This window comes from Athene noctua, chromosome 5 (genome assembly GCF_965140245.1).
Source record: "Athene noctua chromosome 5, bAthNoc1.hap1.1, whole genome shotgun sequence".
In the NCBI taxonomy this organism is placed as follows: domain Eukaryota; kingdom Metazoa; phylum Chordata; class Aves; order Strigiformes; family Strigidae; genus Athene; species Athene noctua.
The window spans coordinates 55,887,715-55,913,002 of NC_134041.1; the positions used below are offsets into that span (position 1 = coordinate 55,887,715).

A 25,288-nucleotide genomic window follows, 5' to 3' on the forward strand; every position below is an offset into this window, starting at 1 on the left:
AGTACCAACCCAACGAGTATTGCGGCCAACGTGACTGGGGAGAAACAGCTGCAATCTGCATGGCAGCTGGGAGAGACGGGTGGAAAATATTAACCTTTTTATTTATGCCTTTGCTGTAACCTCCACCGTGTCTGGCTGCCCAGCTGGGTGAAACCTGCGCAGGGCAGGGTTTGGCAGGGAGCGGGCAGGGATGGCGCCTTGATCCAGTGAGTTTTCACCTGTTTGGCTTCAGCCCAAACGACTGGCGATGCCCACCCTGCACAGGGCTGGGTCGGCTCACCGGTGGCTACGGGACTCTTTGCTTTTACCCTACAGCCGGCCTCTGCCTTTCTCCAGCTTCTTTCTGGCCCCTGAGCCCTGGGGGCTACTCCTGCTGGCAGTGGCACCGGGTGGCCACGTCCTGTATGGCTGGATACAATTTAGTGCTTCAGCTTGGTTGCCCATCCAATCAACCCTGGTTTTCTACAGTGTCTTCTTCAGCGCCCCTGTGCCCCAGCTGCCGGAACTGAGCTTGTGCTGGTGCCATCCTGCCGCCAGCCTCCTACACTGTCCCCAGGTGGGATCTGCTGTCCCCATCCTGCTTCACCCACCATGACCCACAGCAGGTTCATATCCTCCTCCCTCAGCCTCCAACACTGAATCACCCCAAGAGTTTTGAAGACAACAAATCCTGTTGCTAATTCCAGTCATCCCAATACATCCCTTTTTCTCCATTCTCCAGAGGCTATGAGTGGTCTGAGGGATGGGGCTGTCTCACTGTGGGCTGGAGTGTTTTCTCAGTGTTAGACATATAAATGCAGGTAGGTTTGACCCAGGATCTCTGGGATCAGCTTTCTGCAGGTGCCAAGAGCATTTCTGGGTGGATTTAGAGGCGTGTGTTTGCGAACAGCACCTTTAAGCACCGCCAAAGTGGTGCTCGTGGTGAAGCAATCTGGCAGCCGGAGCAGGCAATGGGAAAATTAGTGTCGAAGTCTCATTGCAGCCATGGATTTAAACTGGTTGATGTGGGACGAGTCATCTGCCACCAGTTTCAGCAGTCTGAAAAATAGAGAAGATACCATTTTTAATCCTCTCTGTCACCAGCTTTCTGAAAGAAAACACTCACAGGTTTGTAGAGTGTTTTGTGAGCCCTGAACGAAGGGTGGCTGTAGGAGTACCCAGGAAGGGAAATACCCAACACAGGGCAGCAAGTCAGTAACATGGAGCAAACTTGTTGCTGCAGAAGGTGCTGCCTGGCCAGCCCTGCCAGGGACCTATGGTCACTCGCCCCTGTCCTGCATGTTGCGTTGGGGGCAGATGGGGCATTACAAAGCATTTTGTTTGGTTTTATTCTGCACACAGTTTGCAATTTGGGGGATCCTACAGCATCTGGGTTTCTGGAGGAAACAACAGTCAGAGGCCTGGAGCAGACGGGGAAAGGGTTAAAAGTGCAATGAGTAGGTCATGCTGATTTTTTGCCTTTATAACCAGTGATTTTTCTAGGCCAAGCAATGTAACAGATCAAATCTCTTCTTCAGGCACACATCTGACAGTACCATATGAGAAGTTGTTAGTGGAACCAGAGCAGGTGAGGATTAGTAAAGGAGCAGCAAAACGGGCAACGCGCTGGCCGAGGGGAGCGGGGGGGGGGCGGGGAATGTCACCCCCACTCAGCAGAGCCAGAACCTGCCCAGAAGGGGCATTGGGACCAGCAGCAGCAGGCTTTGCTACAACACAGTTGGCATAAGACACAGGGATCTCAGTCCATTGGAAAGAAACCAGAAGCCATCCACGTGGCGTGGCTGTGGGCAGCAAACCAGGAGCTGAGTTCCCGTGACTTGCCCATGGTGCCGGTGCAACAGTCAGCCACGGCCAGGGCAAAGGTGGGAGATGCTGGGTGGGATCAACCTGGGAGGATGCATGATCCTTCTCTTAGTTACAGTGAGAGGGGGCAGAGGAAGATGAGGAGGATGCCATAGGGGAATACTGGCGAGAGAGAATAGTTTATAAATCACAGATAATGTTGGCGGATGAACAAATGGGTATTAACTGGTGGGAGCTGCTGGGAAGCTGGGAAATTTGTGAAGGGGATTATACGACGCGGCTGCTCAGAATAGTTGGACTAAATGACCCAGGAGATCCCCTCTGGTTTCGGCCTTCCCTTGTGACACCAGGTGCTCTGAGGAGCAGCAGAGCCAGTCTATTTGTATTTGTATATTAGGATGTCAAGCAAGTAAAGATGAGCAAAACTGCATCCAAATCTGCTGTGCTTTTTTTTGTTCTTGGGATGTGCCCGGAGACCCTTCTGCATCAGTTCCTGGGGTCAAAACCTGCCAGTGCCCCACAGAGGCGCAGCAAGCCATGCTGCGAGCCACGGAGCTGTTGGAGGGAGCTGCTGGTGAGAGATGAAGGAAATCATTAAGCAACCACAATTACACACGAGTTGGCTCTCGATGCGTCGCTCCCGCACTAACCTGGCAGAGCCAGTGGCTGGTGGCACCGGACGCTCCCCCAGTCCCTCCCGCAGGGGATCCCCTCCCGGGGAGCACTGGCAGCCCCCCCACGCCACGCGCTCCCTTCCCCAGCCTGTCCCCATCACCGTGGGCACTGTGGCCGGGGGCTGCTTTCCCCTGCCCGTTGTGGCATGGCAGTAGGGACAAGAGCAGCGTCCTTGTTGCACCCCAGCCCCCAAAACCACTCCAGCAGCCTGTGCCCATCAGGCTCCTGTAGGCTTTCCCTGGACACTGACCCCTTCTCCTGGCTGCAATAATACCTGGTCTGGGAACGACCCCTTTAGCACATGACATTTTTTCTAAAATGTAATTAATCTAAAAAATTAAACATTTATCCAGCCTTTTATTCAGAATAACCAGGGAGTCCCTTTGAAAGGCAGCAGGTAATTTTTCCCTATTATTTTGTTGCTACCATCACTGGAGTCAAGAATTGGCTGTGGCCTGGTAGATTTCCCCACTATAATGCCAGCCCCAGCTATTGCAAAGCCCAATTTAGCCACGAAATCCAAGGGAACTAACTTGTCTGTGCATGAGCCAGACGGTCCTGTGGAGGGCAAAACTGAGTCCCTGTCCCTCTGAACCCCGGGCATCATTTCTGTGTGCCCTGTTGTCTTGTGGGAGAATGGCTGGAAACCTCCCAGAACGTTCCTTCTTGTCAAGTTTCTGCCTTTCTCTTCCTCTAGGCTTTATTTTCTGCAGCCATCTCATCGAGACATGAGACCTGGAGAGGGTGAAAGGGAAAAACAAACTACCTGAGTTGCTAAAATTTATGCACAGTCCCAGGGATGCATGGTTTCATAGCTGCCAGCACCTCAGGAAGCCTGTCTTGAGCTAAAATCAAAACTCAGGGGGATTGGGAGGGTATTTACTGTGAAATCAGTTAAAAGGCCAGCTGGGGAGAGGGACACAAGGGATTTAAAAGTGAGAAGAGTCTCAAACTACCATCCATGGAGAGGTCCCTTTCTAGGCTCTTCTTGCAGTGCATCTTCCAGGGCTTGTCCTAACGGACCCTCGGCCCCAGCCCAGAAAGCACAAATCTCAGTGATGTGTTGGATGTCACAGATATTGAGTTTAACATAAAAACCCAAAGCCAGGGCACGCAAAATTGCACGCTGTGAATATTACAAGTTCTTCTGGCTTGGAGCAATGTCAAATGACCTTCTCTTTGTCCGCCAGCCTAGACTTGAGGATCAATCAGTGTATTCCTAGGAGTGGTGTAAAGTTTTCAGTTCAGCAGCCAGAGAACTAGATCCTCCGCTTGGCCCCTTTCACCAGGGACTTGCTCTTGGGCCTTTGGCCACGTCCATCCTCCCACCCACCTTGGCAGATCCCATCCACCCCTTACGGAGCCACCCAGACCTGCTGACAATATTCAGCAGTAAATCCACCCACCAAGAGATGTGCTTTTTTCTGCTGGCACAGTGCAATTTTAGACCATATGTGTGCTTTTCCTTAAGGGTGGGCAAGAAAATATTCTTTATTATTTTTATATCAGTATTGCATAGCAGCTACTGTGAAAGGCCAAGCACAAATGGTGAAGAAGTAGTAAGAGCAAAGAAAAGCTTGTGCCAGCACACAGCCTCTGAGACAGAAAACTTAGAATTGCATAGATGGAAAGTGGGGAGGGCAATCAGGAGATGGGGGGGGGGGGGAGGGGATATAAAAAAATACTTATGGTAAAAGAATAGATCATAGCTCAGGCTTGCTTAATGAATGCTGGATGAGGTCAGGAGGCACCACACAGGTAGCTTGTAAGGAGGAATTTCAAAGGAAATCAAGTAGAAGCTTTAGAGGTACTAGAAGGATGAAACTGTAAGTAACAGCAGCACACATGGATCTGAGATAAACAGTATGGCTGGGCAAGACAGGAGCAGGCAAGAGGGAACATCAACGCCATTTCTAGCTTAGTTATTTCTAGCACACACACAAAAAAGAGCATCAAATGGCAGATCACAAAGGCAATGCCCCTCTCTGCTGCCTGCTGTGTCCACTGCAGCGTTGGGCAGCCTGAGACCCACCCAGCGAAGCCATGGTGCTTCCCTGAGCCCCAGCAAAGAGCCATCAGGACGACTGAGGAGCCTCAGGAGCAACCCTGTGCGTAAGGGCTGCTGGAGCAGGCACCTGAAATGCTGGCAAGTGCCGTTCTCCTGGGGCACCTCCAAGTTATTCTGACCGCTTGTTTGAATTTAGGGAGCAAATGGGGAAGTGAAAAGTCATTGTAATGATGGCTTTGTAACAGAGGGCTGGGTGCATCCCCCCGCTCCAGGCCTGGCCAAGTGAGACTCATGTTCTGACAGCATCTCTAAGGAAAGACGCTACCCTTGGCTGCAGATATCTACCTGCCTCACAGCAGGACATGTAGCCCTGCTGCAAATCCCAGTCCCATGTCACACCTCAGGACCGGGGACAGCAGGCAGCAATCACAGGTGGCAGTCAAGAGTCTGGCAGGAGACCCTGTAGCCAGTGCTGGGGAGAATTAAGTTTATTAATTACTGACTTGTGAAGGATGCTCTGGAGCAGAGATGCTCACAGGCCATTAAAATGTTGCCCACAAAACTTCCCAGATGACTCCTTGCAAAATCCATGGGTTGAACTGGAAATTTTCTCTAAAAGTTTGAAACAAATCAGATGAATATCATAGAGGAAATGAAAATAGCAACATTCCTTCTCTTCTGCCCTTCCTCTTCAAAATAAGGATAGGTGTTTGATGGTCCATGACATTTATCTGTGCTTTGAAAAGGTGAAAAAAATAGTCTGATTAACATGAAGAAATACATCCTTTTTAAACCTCTCCTTAAGTTTTTTTTATTGCCATGAGCCTTTTTTCTCTGAACAAGGGAAACATTTGATCAGTAAGGCTGGATTCTTCCCCATAAATAACCCACCAGCAGAATGAGTGACATCAGGAAAGAGGGAGTGCTGGGAAGTGCCTGAGCACTGTCTGGGTCCCCAACATCTAGAGAAACGCTGGTGCTTTGATGGACTATTGGACCCACCCCTGGGGGCTTGGGAGCTGTTTTATGGATGTGCTGTGGGCACACAGGGGACAGAAGCTGGTAGCCACATCTTCCCTGACTTCCTAAAGCCCAAAACTGTTGGCGGCCAGACCCCAAGGCTGGTATTGTCTACCCTATAGAGACGATGCTTTGAACCTGTGATGATGGAGAAGACTCTCACCAGTGGCCTTATCAGCATCATGAATTGTCTCCAACAAAGATGGGAAACGAAATAGAAGATTTCACTGACCTCTGCGCATCACTCTGTGCTGGCAGATTTCTGTACCCCAATTAAATTGTGCCTGGGCATCTGAGTGAGGAGCTGGGCACCACCTGTGCTCACCATCGGGCTGGGGCCTCTTGGCTGACCACAAATAGCGATGCTGGGAACACATCTCCTGGGATGGAGCTCACCTGCAAAGCAAGCCCCTGTGGCCTGACACACTGCTGAGTGCCAAGTCTGATTTTTCAGACCAGGTTGCAAATTAAAAAATGAGCACCTGGGTATTTGGAAGTGAAAAGGCTGGTATCAGAGCGGGAAAAGAAATGTTGAAAAATAAAACACTCTTTCTCGTAGTCATGCTTCTTAGGAGGGACAGAGGCTTTCTGCTTCCCTGCTGCAACCCACAGCATGTCCTAGTGAGGGGGGTGGTGTGGGAAGATCCCATCCTGCACAGCAGTTTCTGGGGCACTGCTGGGCACCCAAAGGGGCTGCGAGGCCTAACAGTACCCACTAGCACTGCCTGGTAGAAGCAGCAACTTTTTGGCTCTGGCCTGAGCTCATAAACTTCCTGGGTTCAACAATAAGGCTGAGACTTTAGGAGTCATCCAGGATCTATCAGAGATCTGCTCCCCTCCAGGGTGCAACTGCTCCAGAGCAGCTCTAGCCCATCACCACCACAACAACAGTATCCATTAAAAAAAAAAAGAAGAAATAAAGAGATGTGGTAGCCCTCCAATCAATTTTTTAATATACTGATATGGCTCTTGTGCAGAGAGAAGTACCTGCCCTTGGCAGATGGGCAGTGCAATTATCACTTGGAAAACAGGTTCATCCTTCCAAAAGGGCAGCAGCAGACTTTTAAAGGCAGGTGAAATTTTATAAAAGGATTACAATAGGATTAGCCAGAAAGGAGAGAGAGCAGGTGCCTCCAAGACCCTTTGCAAATGGAAACCTAGAGTTGTCCTGGTCCCCACCCTTTCAAACCCTCTCCAGACCCTGCCAGGTCTGTCCAGGGGTTGATTTACACTGGTGCTGCCACTGGAACAAACTGAATAGGTAACACCTGTGATGTGGGGAAATAGCGGCTGCGAGTGTGTGAGACCAGAAGAACAATGTCACAAAGCACCCACCGAAGGGGACTTGCCATTCATGCTCAGAGCTGTAGCTCTGTTTTTCACTGTTTGGCCCAACAAGGGCACAACACACACGCACGGGATAACCAGGGCAGAGCAGACTGGGATGCTCATTCTCTAACCCAGGGTTCCTCCTGGGAAGTCACAACACCAGGCAGCTTTGCACCTAAACCCACACCTTGCTGTGTTATGGAGCACTGAAAAAAAGCACCTCAGCAATATTACCTCTTACCTCGCCCAATCCCCAGATGACGGGGTAGATATTTTTTCCACTTACACAAGTGTGAATTTGGTAGGAGCACCACAGGCACCTGACCTCTGCATCCTCAGGCCATGCTCCCCTTGCCGTGCCATGCTGTACCGAGGGCAGCGTACAGCCACAGGCTGCTGATAAAAGCTCTGGGGATCTCCCACGTGGTGAGCGATGCTTTGGCGATGTGCCCGGGCAGCCGTGGCCGTGCCGATGGCATGGGCAGTGGGGCTGTGCCGGTGGCTCACCCCAGCTCACCCCATCTCCCGCCCATGGCCCCACAGGGCTGCACTCAGTCCCTCCACTTTTGTCTGAAAAGCAGCTCCACCATCACCTTGCAGAGTAAAAACTGATGGTAAGAATTCAGGGTGAGTTCAAAGCTTAAACAAAGTAAAGGAGGAGGCAAATAAGGAGAGCATGTCCTTAACTGGCTGTATTTAGAAGGCTGCCATGGATGAGGGTGCTGGTCCATGGCTGCTGGATGTGCGGAGATGGCAATATTTTAAAACCCCCTCCCTTATCACTCCATGTTGCCTCTCTGATCTGTCCATGTGCTTTCTTCTACCCACATCTTTTTCTGCAGTGTACCCCCCAACCCATATCCCCTAGAAAGCCCATTTCTCCTGAGGCAGGTCCCTTGTAAATCCTGCCCTTGGACCATTCCCTTGGAAATGCTGTGATTTCCCTACTCCATTCCCTAACAAATGTCTTCACCCTCTGCTGTCCCAGGAGCAGACAGGAAGGCAAGTGTTCTTGCACCTCCTGGCACCTCCAATGGGCAACAGCCTGAGCTGTGCCTTGCCCTGGACTGTCTGAGTACAAACCTCATGGGGACAAGGACCATCCTGCAGAGCTGCTTGAACCCCTCCAAGGCCAGCTGTTTGGGGAGACTGATAATTCAGATCACTTTTCTCTGTGGAAGTAACTTTTAAAGAAAAAAGAATAAAGAATAAAGCTAGAAGTTAAGGGAATCAAATTTACAACTATTCTGGCTTTGAACCCTGGGGATGTCACACTGGGAAAAGCAGTAGCCACTACTGATGGTTGAATCAGCACCGATTCATACAAAACATTCAGAAATATCAGAAGGGTTGCATAAGTGCATGAGGAGGATCAAGAAATGCAGTAGGTAACAGAGGAGGCTGCCATTAGGCGTGGGAACTACAGTATGGACTCCAGATGACCATACACATCCTCTTCTGGGAGAGGGGCTGAGATTTCAACTCGTGTTTTTTAAGCAATCTGATGCTGGCTGCCTCTGCTGCTTTTGATGTGTCTTCAGTAACAACTTCTTGTACTTTAAGCTAAGGTCACAGAAACCTTCTCCCCGTTAGTGAGCATGCAGAGATGCCCTCAGCGCTAGGCCAAGATGGGCTGCGCTTGTGCCCAGGTTTCCAGCAGATGCAAACAGGGCTGGTTTAGAGCAGTCACACTCCCGGCTCGCTCCCTGCACAATTAGAAAGCCAGAGACTCTGCCTGATGTTTTAATGGGAGTGTTTGCCGGTGCACACTTGTAAAGCAGGAATTGTGTCTTATCTCAGCTAGTTAGTGGAGTTAATAAAAGCCAAGTACATTTTGAGTCCTTTGCTCACCTGGATGTCCTTTATGGCTCCCACCTCCACTCCCTGCTCTGTTCAGGTTCTGCTCTTTCAGCTGAAATCCTGCTCTTGCGGATGGCCAGGCGCCCGTGGGTGCTGAGCATAGCCCAAACCAGCAGCGGTGTGCTGTCCCGCTCCCCTCCCAGCGCACCGGGCTCTCAGCTCTGCCTTCTCCAGGCCACAACTAAATCCAGCTGATGCTTCATACCCTGCTGCTGCCTAATTTTCCAGGGACTTCCCATCTCTGGGCGCTGCTGGTCCATCCTGTGCCATCCATCAGCCCAATTTGGGTGTAGCAGGGGCACTTTGCCACACGCCGTGATGGACAAGTTGTAGCATCTTTGCTGCGGCAGCAGCCGGGTGGTGCTGCAGGTGTGGAGGTGCCACGCGAGAGCCTGGGCCAAGCTGCCGGGAGAGCCGGCCTGGCTCCTGCAAGTGGCTTGGGAAGGGCATGCGACCGACGAAATCCTGCAGCCATACTTCCCAAAAATAGCTTGCCAGCCTCCAGCAATTGAGAGCTGGAGGGACTTCATTGCATGTGCTGCCGTCTAGGGCATCGTCCCCTCTCGGATGATTCAGGTCCCCGTGACGCCGCGGGCTCCAGGTACCATTAACACTTACTAATAGGGCATCTTTTAAACGCCACCGCGACCTCTCTTCTTACCCCCAGCCGGCGCTGGCCCCTGCGAGGCCGGTGAGCCCCGCCAGGCACGCAGAGCCCCATGGCAGCGGGGCATTAGCAGGCCCCCACGCCCCAGCACATCTCTGGGGCGATGCTTCACCCCGGCCGCTCCCGCAGGGCTCCTCAGCTGATCCAGACCGACCCGACCGGCCGGGCAGGAGCCGGGTTTCACGCTGTAGCACCGCAGCTCGGGCGTTGCCGCCATGGATGGAAACAGAGCCAGGAGGGGGTCGGAGGGCACCTGCTGCCGGCCTGGTGCCAGAGGGGTCCCCTCTTGCTGCCCCCTCAACATGCACAGACCTGAGATGGCAGATGGTTTGTGGAAGTGTGAAGACTCGCCCTCGCCCTCCTCATCCTCCTCAGCCCGTGTCAGGCCCTGCGCCCTCTCCCCAGGGTGCAGGTGCTCTTTCTTCACCTGCCTGGCTGCAAAACAAGGGGAAAATAAGGATACGCCCCAGGCCCGGTGTGCCCGGCCCTGACCCCGGGTCTGCAGGGATGGACAGGGCTGGGGGGAGGCTGGGCCACCCCCCACCTGCTCTCCAGCTTTGATTTGCTCTGGAAAAAAACTATTAATTGCTTCTGGACTTTGAACACAGAGAGGGCTTTCCGGAGGGCACCATGCGAAAAAGGAGTAATTTGGTATTAGACTGCTGGTGCTTCATGCCAGGGGGATCTGCTGGAGGTAGGGGCTGTGCCCCCAGGGCTGGGCATAGCAGAGGCCCCCAGCCCGCTTGTCACCCCAGGTCCCTGCTCAGGGAAGGACCCTCGGGCAGTGACGGGAGGTGACAGGGGGTGACAAGGGGCACGACAGGCCTGGCTGTGCCTCTATGTCCTGGGTGTGAGTACAGAGGGTCCCGTCCCCCCCAATGGCACTGCCAGTGCCATGCCGCTGTCCCGGGGCTGCGGTATCCCTGTCCCAGGGGTGCACTGCCCCTGTCCCCGGGGGCGCGGTGACATCCCCGCGGGCGCCACAGCTCCCCCCCCCCCCCCCGTTTCCAGGCGGTCGTACGTCGCTGGGGGGGAGGGGGCGGCGGGGCTGTGCAGGACATCCCGGGGCTGCTGCGGGGTGGCCCACCGGTCCCCCCACCCCGGGACAAGCTCCCCCCCCACAGTCCGTGCCGAGAGCCGCGCAGCCGCCGGCGCTCGCACTCCGCAGGCGCGGCCGGGCCGGGCCGCCCCGCCGGGGCGCGGGGGGGGGCGGGACGGCGGCGGCCCGTGGGGCGACACAGCGGCGGGGCGGGCGGCGGCAGCGTTAGGACCGCGGCGGCCGCCGGGCTCGCGGGCAGACGGACGGACAGGCGGACAGAGGGACGGACGGGCGCGCTCGCAGCGCCGCACGGGGAGGCGGCGGGGCATGGGGAAGCGCGGCCGGCCGCGGAGGGAGCCGCGGGGCGCGGGGGCGGCCGGCGGGGCCCGGTGCCCCCTGGGGGACATCTGCAACACGGGCCCCGCGGCGGGTATGGACACCTTCCTCTACAACGTGCAGGTGCTGCTGGAGGCCGCCAGCTACCTGGAGCGGATCGAGAAGGAGAATAAAAGTAAGTGTGGGCTTGCGGCCGTGGCCGCGCGTGTGCGTGACCGGCGGGGCCGGGGGGCGAAGGGGAAAAAAAATAATAACCTAAACTTTTGGCTGGCTGCAGGGGCCGGGGGCACAGTGACAAAGAGAGCCAGGGCCGGCCGGCAGTCCCCGCGGCGGAGGCACGCGTGGGACCCCCGCCCGCGCCCCCCCCCCCACCTCGCTACCGGGGAGGCCGGACCCGGGGGGAAAGTTTGGGATGGAGAGCGGGTCGGGACGGCGGGGGGGGGGGCGCATCTCCGCTTCTCGGGGAGGGCGGAGGGGGGGGGGGCGCGGAGAGGGACTGGGTGGTGGCGGCGGGCCCCGCGCGGAGCCGGAGCCGGTGGCGGAGCCGGAGCGGCGGGGGAGGAGGCGGTGACACGTCCCCGCTCCCCCCGCCGGGGCATGGGCAGAGTCACGTAGGCAAGCGGCAGCGCTCGCCAGGTAGCCGGCGGGGAGGGCAGGGCAGGGCAGGGCCGGGCAGGGCGAGCGCCCGGTGCGGGGTGGCGACCAGCCGCGCCGCCGGCCTCCCGCTCCGCGAGCGCGGAGGGTGCGCGGAGCCCGCGCCTTTCCCCTGCGGAGCGGTGTCCCGAGCGGGGAGCGAGCTGCGAGGGACGGGCGGCCCCGTAGGGAACAACCGCGTTGGGAACAAAGGGGCCGCCGTGCCCCCCGCGGCGGTGCGCGCCCGCGGAGCCCCACGCGCGGAGCGGACACCCGCGGCGCTGCGCCCGCCGGAGCCCCGCCCCCGCAGCCACATGGTTCGCACATGGAGCCAGCCCGCCGCGCTCATTGGCGGCGGATTCCCGAGGGGCGGGGCCCCTCGGCCCGTTCCACCAATCCGCGGCGCCGGGGTCCCCCGTGTGACGTCACGCGTTGCCGAGCGGAGCGCGGAGCGGGCGCGGAGCGGAGCGGGGGGGGAAGAGGGGCCGGCGGGGCGGGGGGTGCCTCTGCTCCCCGGGGTGTCACATGCAAGCGCCGCCGGGAGCCCCGGGACCCGCTCCCCCACCCCCCGCGCTTTACCCTTGTTTTCCCCGGGTTTCGCTGTTATTCTTTCTTCTGGTCTTTATTTGGAATTTTTTTTTTGTCTAGTTCATTTTTTTATATCTTTATTTTTATTTTTTATTTTTCCTCTTTCGTCCCCAGTTTTCCCTTTTCCCTATTTTCCTCCTCTTCATGGACCGTGTGCTGCGTTTTCCTTTTCGTTTAACTTTACAAAGGGGTCGGCGAGTCCCCCACCGCCCCTCTCCATCGCTCCATCACGCTCTCCTTGCCGCTCACCCCTCTATGGCAGCTATAGGTCCCACGCAGGTGACAATATAGGGTGCCCTTGTTCTGCGGGAGCAGCTGCGTGCGTGCAGGTTTCCAGGGAAAGGGATCCCGCTGCGGAGAAGCTGCTGTGCTGCTAAAGCCATGGGGGCGATGGGCCGAGAGCCCTTGTTCTCCGCTCGCCCAGAACAAATCCAGGCTGCTTCTCTGTTTTCGAAAGTTGAATTAATATCGGGGTGGGTTTTTTTTCCTCACGTGCTGGTTGTTGTTTCGTAATGAATCTGCAAAGCCGTGCGTCTGAGGAGCTGAGCAGCACCGCGGCCGGTGGCTGCGAGTAGGAAAACGACGGGAGTTACCAGCAAAAATCGGGTTTGCATGTGAAAGCAGCAGCACCGCTGCTTTGGAAATCGAGTGCGAGACCGCTGGTTTGTTTTTGTTTTTTTCTTTCAGCATGCTCCTGTCTTGGAGGGGAACTGTCAAAATCCTGTTTTTTTGGGGGGGAGGGGATAGAATTTTTCTTGCCGTTGAGGTGGATAGTATCTGGTCTTTTATATGTTCCATTTAAAAATGCATCACTTTATGCAGTTCCTTGTTTGGAACTGGAAAATGAGCAGAACAGGAGGATCCTGGATTTTTTATTGCTAAATTTTGAAAGGAGGTGTTTGCATCCAAACAGCTCCATTCCCGACACTTGTTTTCACTGAAGCTTTCACTAACAATCATCATGGTCATAGCACTGAAAATCCTTACTTTGATTAGGCAATTCTGCAAAACCTTTCAATATTTTAATTTGCAATCAGGACATTTTAGGTTGAAAAGTCCCATTTAACCAAAGGCTCAACTACTGAACGTGCTGTTCAGAACGTGGCCATCGTAAACCAGGCAGCTTTTACATGTTGCTCCCAAACAAAGAAAAATGCTGCTGGGATTGGAAAACAATCTCTGAGCGCTACAGGCCCTATCTAAACTAAGGAATAGCTGCAGAAGTGGGAGGGTTATATACTAATGTATATACATAGTCTTACTGGGAAGAGATTTACATGCAGAGCTGAGGTTATTGCACCAAGAGGATACTATGCCCTTTCGTCTGCCAGCGCAGGAGTGATTGCTCAGTGCACCCCGTGCTGGCAGCCTGGCAGAGACATCGGTAATGGCTGGTCACTCCTTGTTGCAGGCTTCAACCTGCCAATTAGCAGTACCGGAGGAGACTGGCTCAAAAAAGTTTGGTGATGGAGACTGCAGCCAGACTTGGTTGCAGACAGACTCGGTGCTCACCCGCTTCCTGCAGGATGCCCAGGTCATTTGACCGTGGTGTCACGCAGGGCTGTAACGAGCTATTTTGGTGTTACTCCCATCAGGAAGGTGGTTGAGTCACAGCCCTGTTGTGCTAGGTGCTGTACACGTAGGGGAATGACAGTGCCCTGCCTCAAGGAAACACAGTCTTAAAAAAACAGAGGTAACAGGCAGGTGCTTGTCTCTTCCTGGCCAGGACGGGTGACAGGGATGGGGCTGGGTGAAGCACTGGGATGCTGGCTGGGATCAGTGTCACCGCTGTGTGGAGGCTGAAGGGCTTTGGGAACCAAAAGCAGGAACTTAAGGAAGGGCTATTATGGCTGGACGAGTTCCAAGTGGGTTTCCTAGTAGTTTTACACAGTTTCTGATAAATGACGCTCAGTGTCTACATTCCTTCTTCCAAGCCTTTGGTGGCTATACCAGATTATTCACCTTTTAAAAACGCTGTCCCAGGCAGGAGTGGATGCCATTTGGTAGGGGGCCCCCCTGGGAGGCAGAGTCAACCCTCCTCTCTTGTGGATCCAAACTCTTGGCTATCCCTGAGTGTGCATGTCACACCTTCTGGCAGTAGAGGAGCAGCTACAAGGCCCTTTTCAGCCCCCCAAACACACCATTTTCCCACCTCTGCCAGCAGGTCAGTGGTGTGAGGTGGGCAGTGGAGCCTTCCATGTTTAGGGCAGGACTTTCAGTTCAGGCAGGAGTTTCCTACCTGTTTGCTGCAGAGGGAGAAACAAGGAGATTATTGTTTTACGTTTATAGATCCCACATCCCATCATCGTGGTTGTGAATAATGGCAGAGGGGCCATGGGTTGGCTGGATGATGTGGAAACAGAACCGCAGGGCTGAGAGGCACGAGACAGAGTAGGATGTACCAATGTGCTGTCAGAGCTATGGCAGGGGAAAACTATGCTTCAGGAGTGCCCTTTCAGCACCAGCAGTGAAACTACCATTGTAGTATTCACTCAGCTTTAAAAAATATTGGAATAAAAATTATCTGTATTACAGTACAGTGCTAGGGGAGGCTTGAGTCTTGTTGCCTAGACTGCTTGGGTAAACTGGAGTATTTTAGATACTGAAATATAACTGAATTATTTTTCCAGTTGAGCCTCTGGAAATGAGTAACAGGGATGCCTGCCTGCTTGCTGCAGTTCTCATGGCGAAACCACAAAACCCAATCCCAACACATCTCACTAACTGACATGTACAGGTTTCCAAATGACCTGTTTCTAGAAATTTAAGCTTGGTATCTAAGGAATAGAAACATCACATGAAAAAAAAAATTGCAGTGGCTGTTTTCAGAAATGGAAGTTGTGCTGAGGGCAGCTCTGTTGGTGTATCCGTAACCTCTGCAAATGCCACTTCATGAATAAGCATGGCTGGAAGTCTGTAGCAGCTGAAATGCTGGAGTTTGGAAGATGTTTTTAGAGGCACCTGGAGTAAACTCAGCTGAGGTTTAGTGTGTGCCAAGCATCCCCTTTGTGTGTGTGGACTCAGGCTTTTGTCAGTAGGAGTTGCGTAAACATGTGATGAATTCTTTGGATATGATGACTTACCTGTAATAGACGTGGCATGTAATATATACTGATCTCACTACAGATACAGACGTATGTTGCCATATCCTTTTCTAAAAGCATGAAGGCAAGCAAGCCACCGTAACTGGGGTGTCCTTATTCACAAGTCTAGTAGAGGTGCACATGCATGGGACAGTGGACTTTGGCTCCTCACACAAGACAGCTAGATCTTCTTCACATACTGGCTATGTTTATTGACTTTCTGAGCAGGAATAACAAATGGGTGACCTTAGATTTGTCCTTTGCTCCTGAATAATCCTCTCTGAAGGAGAGGAAAACTGAGCCTAGAGGGTGAGTCAACAGTATCTTCATCATGCGGCTCCTTCCATTGTTTATGTGCTGTTTGGGGTCTTTTTTTGACAAGCCAAAGTGAAGAGGTATCAGAAACCTATAATTAACGGAGGGCAGAAGGAGCCAAGACTGCCTTCAGTCTGTGCGCAGAGCTCCCACTGAATCAATGAGAGGTGAACACGTGGCTCAAGGTCAGTATAGATGGTCTTGGATCTTAAGGTGATGTGATATATGGAGCAGTACAGGGCTCCTTTATTTATATATATTTTCATCCAGCTCACAATAAACCCCTTTCATTCCTTCTGGTTCGTGACCTGGCCACAGTGATTCATGTGTTAGCCACTTCCAGGTTGGGTTATTTTGACTCACACTGTTTGGACCTCAGCATAAAATTCAGAAGGAAGCCACAGCAGGAGAAATGATAGGGCAGAGGTAAAACTGTGGGACTGTGCCAGAAGCACTCCTGAGAACCGATCATGTCCTTTGTCAGCTGAGCAACCTGAGAGCTGGCGGAAAAGCACCTTCGGCTGTTGACTGGAGAATCCTACATTCTTATTTAGCTGAGGCACCCCATCCTGTATATGATTTTTTTTTTTTTCTCATGGGAGGTCCTCTTACTTAATTTTGCAGCCAGGTCAGTCAAGTGACTTCACCAAAGTCACAGAATAAGTCACTGACTCCGAATAAACTAGGGAGAGGAAAGGAGCAAGTAGCCCGAAGAGCTGGTGCACCTGCGGCTTTTGCCTTATTGATTGGCAGAGCTTGCTCTTTGAATCAGAGTGAGGTATACAGCATGCGCCGTATTCCTGTTCAAACTCTTGGGATATCCAGGTGGTTTGGCTCTGAGAAATGTCTGTCCTCACCAGTGGATGGGTTCCAGGCACCAGTGGGAGTGCTGAAAGGGATTATTTGAGGCCTTGTGAAAGAATGAGGCTCCTGGATGAGAAATGAGGCCAGGTCCTATAGGCAGTGTAGGTCCCTTGCTGAAGGTATTGCAAGCATTGGAGGGGTGTTGAGTAGGTGGGATTTGGGATGTTCTCCAGCCTGCTGCTACAAGTCCTCCGATGCTGAGCCATTACGGTCGTGACTGTAAGAGTAGAGACCTGGTTGTTACAGTGTGTGCTGGTAGATGGTATATTCAGGTATAGCAGAGCTGTTGTTCCCCTAGCTGGAAAAACTGAGGAGTTTTATGGATCTGCTGTCCCCAGAAATTTGGGGAATCAGTGAATCTTTTCACTAACTTGAGAGCAGCAGAGAATGATTCCTACTGGGGATCTCTATTCATGCCTTGATTGCAGGGGTGTTAGGTTTCAAGGCTTTGAAAGACATACTAAGAATTTGCAGGGTTTGTGTGAAGGTGGGCAAAGGAAGTTCTTGCATCTTTATGTTCCTCCTTGAGGTTGCAAGGAGTTGGAGATGATAGGAAGATTTTAGAAAAAGACAAAGAAGCAGTGGAAAACTAGGCAGTTTAGCCAAGGGGGTTGCCCTTGCTGAAAATAATTTCCACGTTGCAAAGCATTGTGTTATTTCTAAGCCTTGTGTTCAAAGCAGAGGGCTGGGCATCTTGATTCGTGAGCCGTGTTCCTGTTCCACCTCTAGTTTAGGGTGTGTCCTCATGTGAGCGATTATGCTGCTTACACCTCAGTTTCCCTTCCTGCAGAGTGGAAAGAAAAGAGCTGAAGTCATTGCAGGTTTGAGGAGCTTAAAATGTACTTTCTGGGAAGCTCTTAGAAGATTTCTCTGATGGAAGATGCTAGTTTAACGCAAGTGATAGTGATGTTGGTAAAAAACACACCACATCTGTTCTACTTGATTAAAATAGTACAGCAGTGTTTCAGATGTAAATATTAATTGATTTCTGCACTGCAGATTTCTTCTTGGATATTTAAATTGTTGCTAAGGAGGAGGGAAAGGCTATCAGGGAGATTAACAAATCCATTATTAAGGCTGGAAATGGAGGGCTGCCGAAGTGCCATTTAATAAAATGTAAAAAGCCCCTTTCTAAAGGGCGAAGCAGCAGAACACACAATGAAAGTGAATCACAGCTGCCAGAAGGGATGCCAAGCAGCAAGCACTTATAATCAGAAAACTGTACTTACAGATCATTCGGAGCCACTAAATTAAATGATCTCATTCTCCCCTAAAATACTCTTCTCTTAGCCCCTCCCTAGCATTGCCTGTGGATTGCTCAACCACATTTAAAATGTGACTTTGGGGGGTTTTTGGTCAGCAGTTGAATAGCATCAGGCCTCTTCGTGCCATTCGCTTTCCACCCACTTTTGTTTCTGTCACATACAACTCTGGCATTTTGCAGGCCGACCTGCCCACATGAGCACTTGGGATGGCAACTAAAAGATTCTGCCGATCTGCCGTGGCTCCGCGGTCGGCTTGCCTGCCTCTTCAGGGCTTGTTCTTTGGGAAGATGTCCCACGGTTTATGCTCAAATTTGTCTTTGTTTCACACGGATTTTTTTTTCTAATTGTACATTGTTTACTTCAGAAACAAAGACTTGGAAGCTGAGCTGATGTGTAAATGGAAGAGCTGATCCTACATCATTTCACGCAGAACCGGGCCTGCTGTTACTTCATTCCAGTGCTGATTTCATATCAGTGTCCCCCTCCTTCATACTCTTTTATTTTGTGTCTTGAACTCGCTTCAGGAGGCTGACACTTCGATCTGCTCTTAAACTACCCCTTCATTTTCCAGCCATGACTTTCCCTATTTAATCCCTGAAATGGCACCACGTATCTCCAAATGTGCCATCAGAAAAACTAGTGGTAGTGGATGCTGACAAGAACCTGTCTTGCAGTGATTTTGGGGCTTCATCGTGGGGTTTTTGGGAGCGGGGTTGTGGGGTGGGTTTTTTTAATGTTTAGTATTGCTAATCCCAAGAGTCAAATGGCTGCCTGATTTTGAATGCAGGTTAGAGGAAGCACAGTTAGAGCTCAGAAATGCTCTTGCATTAACCCCGTTGATGTGGAGCAGTGTGCACCAGTGTCCTTTTCCCTTTGTGCGTAATCCAAGATCCTGTAAGTACTCCCTGAGATTGCTCAGATTTGAAATTTTCCATGTGCTTCTAACAATCTGTTCTATCGGCAGTTTCCGGTGTAGAAAAAAGAGGAGGGGAAAGAGAGAGAATACTTCCTTCCCTGAGTTCTTCCCCAGACAAAAGCCAGTTTTTACAAGTGCTATGGTCTGACTGGGTGTAGGTGTGTGAATGGAGGCAGTCCTGCCTGAGCGAGGGCTGGGGCTTGTGAGAGAGGTATGTCCCTGAAAGTGTCCCAGCTTCCTTTATTCTTCAACTGTCCCATCATTAGAGAAACAAAACAAATCAACCCTTTGAGATTTGGAGATGAAAAGGGCTGTGTAAGAACTGAATGGTTGTATTATTTTTACCTCCATCAGCTGCAAGCCTGCAGTTTTCTGAGGAAACCTCAGAAATGGTGAATCAGCGAAATGTTTAAAGAAAAGTTAGCTACCCTGAATCCACTTTTTTTCAGGCCTGCCTAGGTTGAGTGCTGCCAACTCTTGCAACTTCATTCACGAGTCTCCTGATACTTTGTGTTCTGCTTAAAGCTCTTGCTACCAGACACAAGCCATTAATTGATAATCTCATTTTTAATGTTTTTTTGCAAGGTACATTTTCAGCTTCCCTTCTGACAGAGGAATGCTTGCAAATGTAACCAGTCATAGCCTAAAGGTTCAGACCCGTGAAACATGACCCCAATTAGAACTACAAAACAATCCTTCAAGGGTTTCTATGTCAGTATCATCTTGAGATTCAGATTATTGCTCTGGATGTTCTGATTCTGATTTTGAATGTTCCCTTTATGAGTAAATCAACTATTTTGGAGACTGGTATCATACAATTAAATTCTAAGCATTTTATAAGTTCCAGCAAACATTAAAGTAATTGGCAAAATTTAGTCACGGAAGTGATCATGAGGGTTCATGCCTGTATGAAAATCAGGATGTAAATAATGAAGTAATGAAGATGCTGAGAAGAGTGGGGATCAGATTGCAAGGTGTAGATGTGCCAATATTTATTAGAATGTTGAGGTGGTTGCTGCTGTTTATGTGCCGCTTCATACAAAGCGGTACATGGTGAAATCGCTGTATGTGACATCTTCTGTCTGTGATCTCAGAGGGCTGTGTTCCCATTAAAAAATGGGTCTTGCACCTCTGCCTCCCATCAGAAGTACTGTGTCAGTCACTCCAGCTGACTTCCCAGGGCCTGGCACCTCGTCTTTAGTTACACCCCACAGGTGAGCTGTGGAAGGCTCCCACCCTGCGGCTGCAGCTTTTTCTTTTGTGGCCTCTTTGCTTTATTCTTGCCACAGACCTGACGCTTCTACCTGTGGAAATCCCTGGCGTTTGCAAGGAGAGGGACGAAGTGGCAGGGGGTCTCCCCTGCCTCCTAGGCCACGTCCATCTCGCCGCCTGCGTGTTGGTGGAGCGCGGACCCCGCTGTGGTGCGGCAGCGGGTGCTGCCCGTGGGTGTCTGTGGCCCGGGGCGGGGGGAAGCGGTGCCCACTCATCACCCCATGGTGTGAGCGGACTGCGTGCGCCGGTGGGTTTGTGCCGCTGGTGCACCAGGGGCTGTGACCCGGCGGCGAGGGAGGAAGGACAGGGCAAACCACCGGCACCTCAGGGCCTGGGTTGGCACGCAGCCGTCTCCTCCGGGCCCGGCCACCGGCACCTCAGGGCCCGGGCGGGCGCGGAGCCGTCGCCTCAGGCGTGAGGGCACACCGCCGTGGGCCCGGGGGGCGGCAGCGCGGGCCGGGCGCTGTCCCCGCGCAGCCACCGTCCCGCGGGCGCCCGGGAACTGCATTTCCCAGGCAGCCCCGCGGCGGCGCCCCGCCCGCCCCCCCTGCCGTGGGCGCGGGGCAGAGGTAAACAAAGTGGTGCGAGGCGGCGGCGGGCGCGCGGGCGGGGCGGGCGGAGGGGCCGGTCCCGCCGCGGGGCTGAGGGGCCGGTCCGGGCGGGGGGCGGCGAGCACAGGCGGGGGCCGAGGGGGTTGGATCCTGGCAGGGCCCGAAGCGGGGGTAAATCCGGGCCGGGGCCGGCGGCGGTGGGCTGCGGGCCGGGCCGGAGCGGGGGTTGCGGGTGTGGGCAGCGCTCGGCCGGGCGGCGGGGACGGGTCTGGGTCAGGAAGAGCACTCGCCTCGCTGCCTCCCCCGGGGGGAGGATCCCGGCCCCGGTCCTTCCTCCGGCATTTCCTCGCGTGTTCCCCTGCCACCTGCGTGCGCCCACCCCTCGCCCTCCCGGGAGAGCTGCCGCTCCCCCGCCCCCCTCCGGGACGAGAGGGCTGTCGGTGTGAGGAGGCCCGGGGACTGGGGAGAGACGGCGATCCCTCGCTCCTCCCCCCCGCAGCCGCCCCCGTTTGTAGCGGGGGAGCTGGGAGCGTGGGGGCGGAGGGGGGCCCGGGGCTGCGGAGTCCCCCGGCTGCCGGCCTGGGGGCCATGGAGCAGGTCCAGATGATCAACATCCAGCGGCTGCTGGAGGCGGCCGAGTATCTGGAGCGAAGGGAGAGAGGTAATGGGGGGAGGAGGGGTGCTGGGATAACAGCCCGCCGTGGGGGGAGCGGGGCTGGGGTCACAGATCCCCGCGGAGGGGTGACAGTGACCCTGGAGGAGGGGATCAGAGCGAGCGTTTGCTGGTGGGCCGGTGGTAAATCCCCAGGAGTGAGGGGTTTGACGAGGGACAGGGCTGGCAGGTCCTCCCGGAGGTGGTGGCTGAGGTGGAAGGTTTTTTCAGAGAGGAGGCAGTTGAGGTGCGTGCCATTTCTGGAAGGAAAAGTGGGGATTGGCGTGAAAGTTTCCCACCGGGCAGGAAGGATGGTGGTGGGTGGCTCTGGCTTTGCAGAGACCTCAATGGCACGGTGAAATACGCCTGGTTTGCCTGGTTCAGCTAGCTTCTATAGGAGGAGAGAGACAAGGCGCTCGCTGGGCTGTGATGTTTTCTTTTGATGTTTTCAGGTGTTTGAGTGGTGTTGTCCTTCCTCCAAGGTTGGCAGAGCCTTTACACTCCCCTTCCTCTCTTTTCTCCACCTCCCAGTCCACTTCCCTCTGAATACATCATCAGTCATTTCCCTGAGCTGTTGTGGTTAAGGGCCTCCCCAGCTAGGCTGACGGGTTAGTGGTGAGGCCTGCCTGCTGACTTTTTTTTTTTTTTAATGTCCCTTTCTTTATTCCCTGCCTGTTGATTCTCCTGCAGAGTGCGAACATGGCTATGCCTCGACCTTCCCCTCAGTTCCAAGTCCTGGACTACAAGACCCAAAGCCCACGCGGAGGCTGAGCCGGGCAAGAAAACACAGCGGTAGCGGCAGCAATGCAAGTATTGCCAACAGGTACGATGCAGGGAGGAAGGCGTGGGGTGCACGGCTGGCTGGGAGGATGAAGCTAGAGAGGAAAGTGGGAGGCTGAGGAGAGAAACTTATCCTGAGGGGAAAATGAGAAGAGCCTGAGCACAGGAGGATTCAGAGCTGGGACACACAGGTGCAGCATCCCTTCTGGATCCGTAGCGCTGAGAGCAGAGGGGACACAGGGGAGCTGTATCTGAAGTGGCACTGCCAGCTGACTCTGTGCCAAGGCTCAGATGCTGCAGAGGGAAGGGGAATAGGGAGATCTGTTCATTGGGTTTAGGGAGGAGGTAGGCAATAGCTATTCCCATTATATACAGCTGATGTCTTTCCAACCCAGAAGTCACCGCTTTTAAGGGATAGCGTGTGTGCAGCCTGGGTGCTTTGGGATTGTAATGACAGGCATGATTTGAAGCAAGGAAATGATGTTTTGAAATGGATCCCCTACAACAAATGGGAGAGAGGGAGATGACTGGCTGCTATGTACGACGTGTTAAAAATTCAGTTCAGGAAAATGAAGCTGTCTTTCACTCTGCCTTTCAGGGCAGTGGGATTTCCCAGCTTTCTGATTGCTTAGTAATTGTAGAACTCCACGTTTTTGACACTTCTCTTATTATGCAATGCCACATTTCTTGGTTTCTTAAATCTAGAAGAGACAACGGAATTAAGCCTGTCTCTTGGTGCTGTGGTAGGATCTGCCTCTCCCTTCTCATTTCTGTTCTTTTTTGTTTTCTTTTGCTCCCTTCTGTAGAATTGTTCAGGCCTTCTGGGATAGAGAAACTTTGGAAAGATAAAGTATAATTTTGAAAAGGCAATTGCAAGCTTGCTTTTACTGCAGCAAGGCCTGTGCAATCCATAAAATGGTGGCAGGTGGCTCAGGTGATTAAAGCTTTCTTAACGCCATTGGGAAGGACCTGTAAAGGCCTAGGGGAAAGGTGCCTTTGCTTGCAGGGATTCTGCTTCGGCAGCATTTGATAATAAAGGTTGTTAGAAGTGATGTTAGGACACCTTGCTGTGGGGAAGATTTCTTCATCAGGATCAGCATATCCTGAGCTCTTTGTATGCTGCATGTTTATATCTGCTTCCACCCTTCATCCAGCCTCTCCTGATTTCAGGGCAGTTGTAGCCATTTATGATTTGCTGTGAATCAAAGTCCCAAATCCCAGTAACTTTGTGTTGGGAAATGATGACAAATGCTGAACTGAGATCTGCATTTTTCCCCTCTAGGTTTCTCACATACTATTTTTCCATCCCACACCTCTTTCTCTCAAAGGCCTTTGTCATGGCAACCTGCCCTTCTCCAGAGGAGGGCTGGAAGCACATCCCCCTCAGGAGCTCCTTAGCACCAAATCCAGCAGCCTGTAGGCTGGAGAGGGATGCAGAGCACTCCCAGTCCCTGGGCCAGGGTGCTCAGCGTGCCCTGCCAGCACAGAGGCCCCAGGCACAGCTCTCATCGGCACCTTTCTGTGCAGAGACCAGCCCACTGGGCCGTTCAGCATGACAGTCTGAATATACTGCTGTGGGGGGAAAGGCAACACAAAAGCAGAAAAAGATACTTTCAGGTCTTATTTAAGAGCCTTCATTATGCAGGGAGTGCTGAGGCCAAATTGAATCTTCAGAGTGTTACCCAGTGAGTTGACTCCCATGTTTGTTTCGGCCTCACGGAGTGACCGGTGTCAGGTCTGCTCTGGGTACAGACCAAAGCGGGTCTTTTGGGCAGCTCAGACCTTACACACACAGTTGGAAATGGAAGTTTCTTTTAGCAAAGTCGTAGCAGCTTGCACTTGCTGTAGGAGATGGCAGGCCTTCCAGATGGCTGCAGTGCCGGGAAGTGACAACTGTGAAGTTCAGGGTGCCTCCAAATTCACTGCAGTGTGTTTTGCGTGACGCCGAGTATAGCATCAGCCTTGTTTGAGGAAGGCTGTGTATCATCCCCTCCTGTTAAAATCAAAGGGACAATTCAATAAGTTCTGTCTAGTGGAGGCTGAATGGACTCTGAATTAAATACCAAGCCCTTGCTGAGGGGCAAGACTTAGATTTCATGTGTGGAGAAGAGATTTTTCTTAGATTGCTTTTGTTTCAAAATGTTTAGTTAGTGTAGAGAAATTATGCATTGAGATCTCGTGCAGATCTTGTAATTTAAAAGCCTCCTGTAAAAATGTCTCTCAAGCAGCCTTAGCAAAGGGCAGCTGTTTTCTTTTTTTCCTTTTATTTATACCCTTTTAGAAACTGACACGTGTGCATTGTTGCTGCTCTTTATTGAACCAAATAATTAATCCATGAATATGTGGCACAGGGTATTTACAGAGCCTGGATGCTCTTTAATTCATAGTTTAAATTCAAGTATTTCCCTGCAGCATTTGCAGGCTCTGTGCTGTCATGGCACAAACACCCAGAAAGTTCTGAAGAACAGACAGCCCAGCTCTGGATGGCAGTGGTGGAGCAAATCTTGTTCTTACAATGGTCTGTGTCCCAGTCCCAGCAAAATATCTTTTTTCTACCCCAAACAGGGCATGTAGATAAGAGGGAAAACACTGCTTCATTATTTCTAATTTACATGATGCATCTTTGAAGAAGGATGTTTTGGCTCAGGTTCTCTCTTCCTCCATTTGTTTCAACTGTGCAGGTGACAGCATGCAGATCGCTGCAGAGGGGTTCCCCTCTGCAATCCTTCAGACTTTATATACGTGTAGTGTTCTGTGTGGGTATTTTAAAGACCTGGTGTTGCATACTGTGAGTTAAAACCCGAATATAATTAAAATACGCAGTCTTGCTTTAGTCAGGGATATTTAGGTACTGAAAATTACCCACCCGCAAAAATAGATGGAAAATCAGTCATTGTGTCCTGGAGTTCATAATAAACAAGGGAAACTTTTTTTAAAAAATCCTATTTAACACAAAACTAAAAGCAACAAAACCAAGCAAATCAGTTAGCCAACCCATAATAAATTAGAATTTAATTCTGCTTTTTTTGATCTGCTCTTGACAAAAGTATCTTCTGGTTTTTGTACCGTGATGAAAAATTAGCAGAGGTTTATTGTTACCTACAGTATGACATATTTAACATTTGTTCCTTCTGAAGATGTTTCTGGGACAGAAGATGATATCTAAAAACTTGCTAAAGAAGTGAAGTAGACCGTACTGGGAGTATGGTACTGTGGGTGCATTAACTTGCATTTGATGTCACAAGAAACTGCTCTTACAGACCCTACATATGCAGTTCTAAATAGACCCCAGTTATTTAAAAGGTTCATTGTAGTTAGTTAGGATTAGAGTGGTTTGATGTGTATACATTTTGGAAAATAATTGAGAAGACTTTTAAATCAATTTAAATTGCTGTGTCAGCAGGAAATAAAATAAACAGCAGGGATGCTAAATGATTTCCCCCCCTCCCAATACAATCAGTTTAATTAAGTTAAGATTTATAACAATCTGAAATTACGTTGCAATATTAGATTGTCATTTGTATTTTGTTTTTATTTAGACTCTCAAGCATGTAGAAAAGCCTGTTATTTTTTGGTCTGATCATGGGGAAATGCCAAGCACCCTCCTAGCAGCGCTAGGAGCCCTCAGCTCT

The 25,288-nt window shown here is 52.0% G+C and overlaps 1 protein-coding gene across 2 annotated transcripts in view; it reads left to right on the top strand.

Moving 5' to 3' along the window:
• The first annotated feature begins 10,574 nt into the window (after positions 1 to 10,574).
• The window catches only part of MXI1 (MAX interactor 1, dimerization protein), a 57,459-nt gene continuing 42,745 nt past the window's right edge, over positions 10,575 to 25,288 (top strand). Inside the window, exons 1-2 of one of the 2 annotated variants that reach the window (XM_074907701.1) lie at positions 10,575 to 10,912; positions 21,567 to 21,699. In XM_074907701.1, the coding sequence (XP_074763802.1) occupies positions 10,729 to 10,912; positions 21,567 to 21,699 (317 nt within the window). In that variant the 5' untranslated portion in view covers positions 10,575 to 10,728. Of the gene's footprint in view, positions 10,913 to 20,402; positions 20,886 to 21,566; positions 21,700 to 25,288 lie in introns of those variants that run through there. The other variant, XM_074907702.1, reaches the window with a different exon arrangement.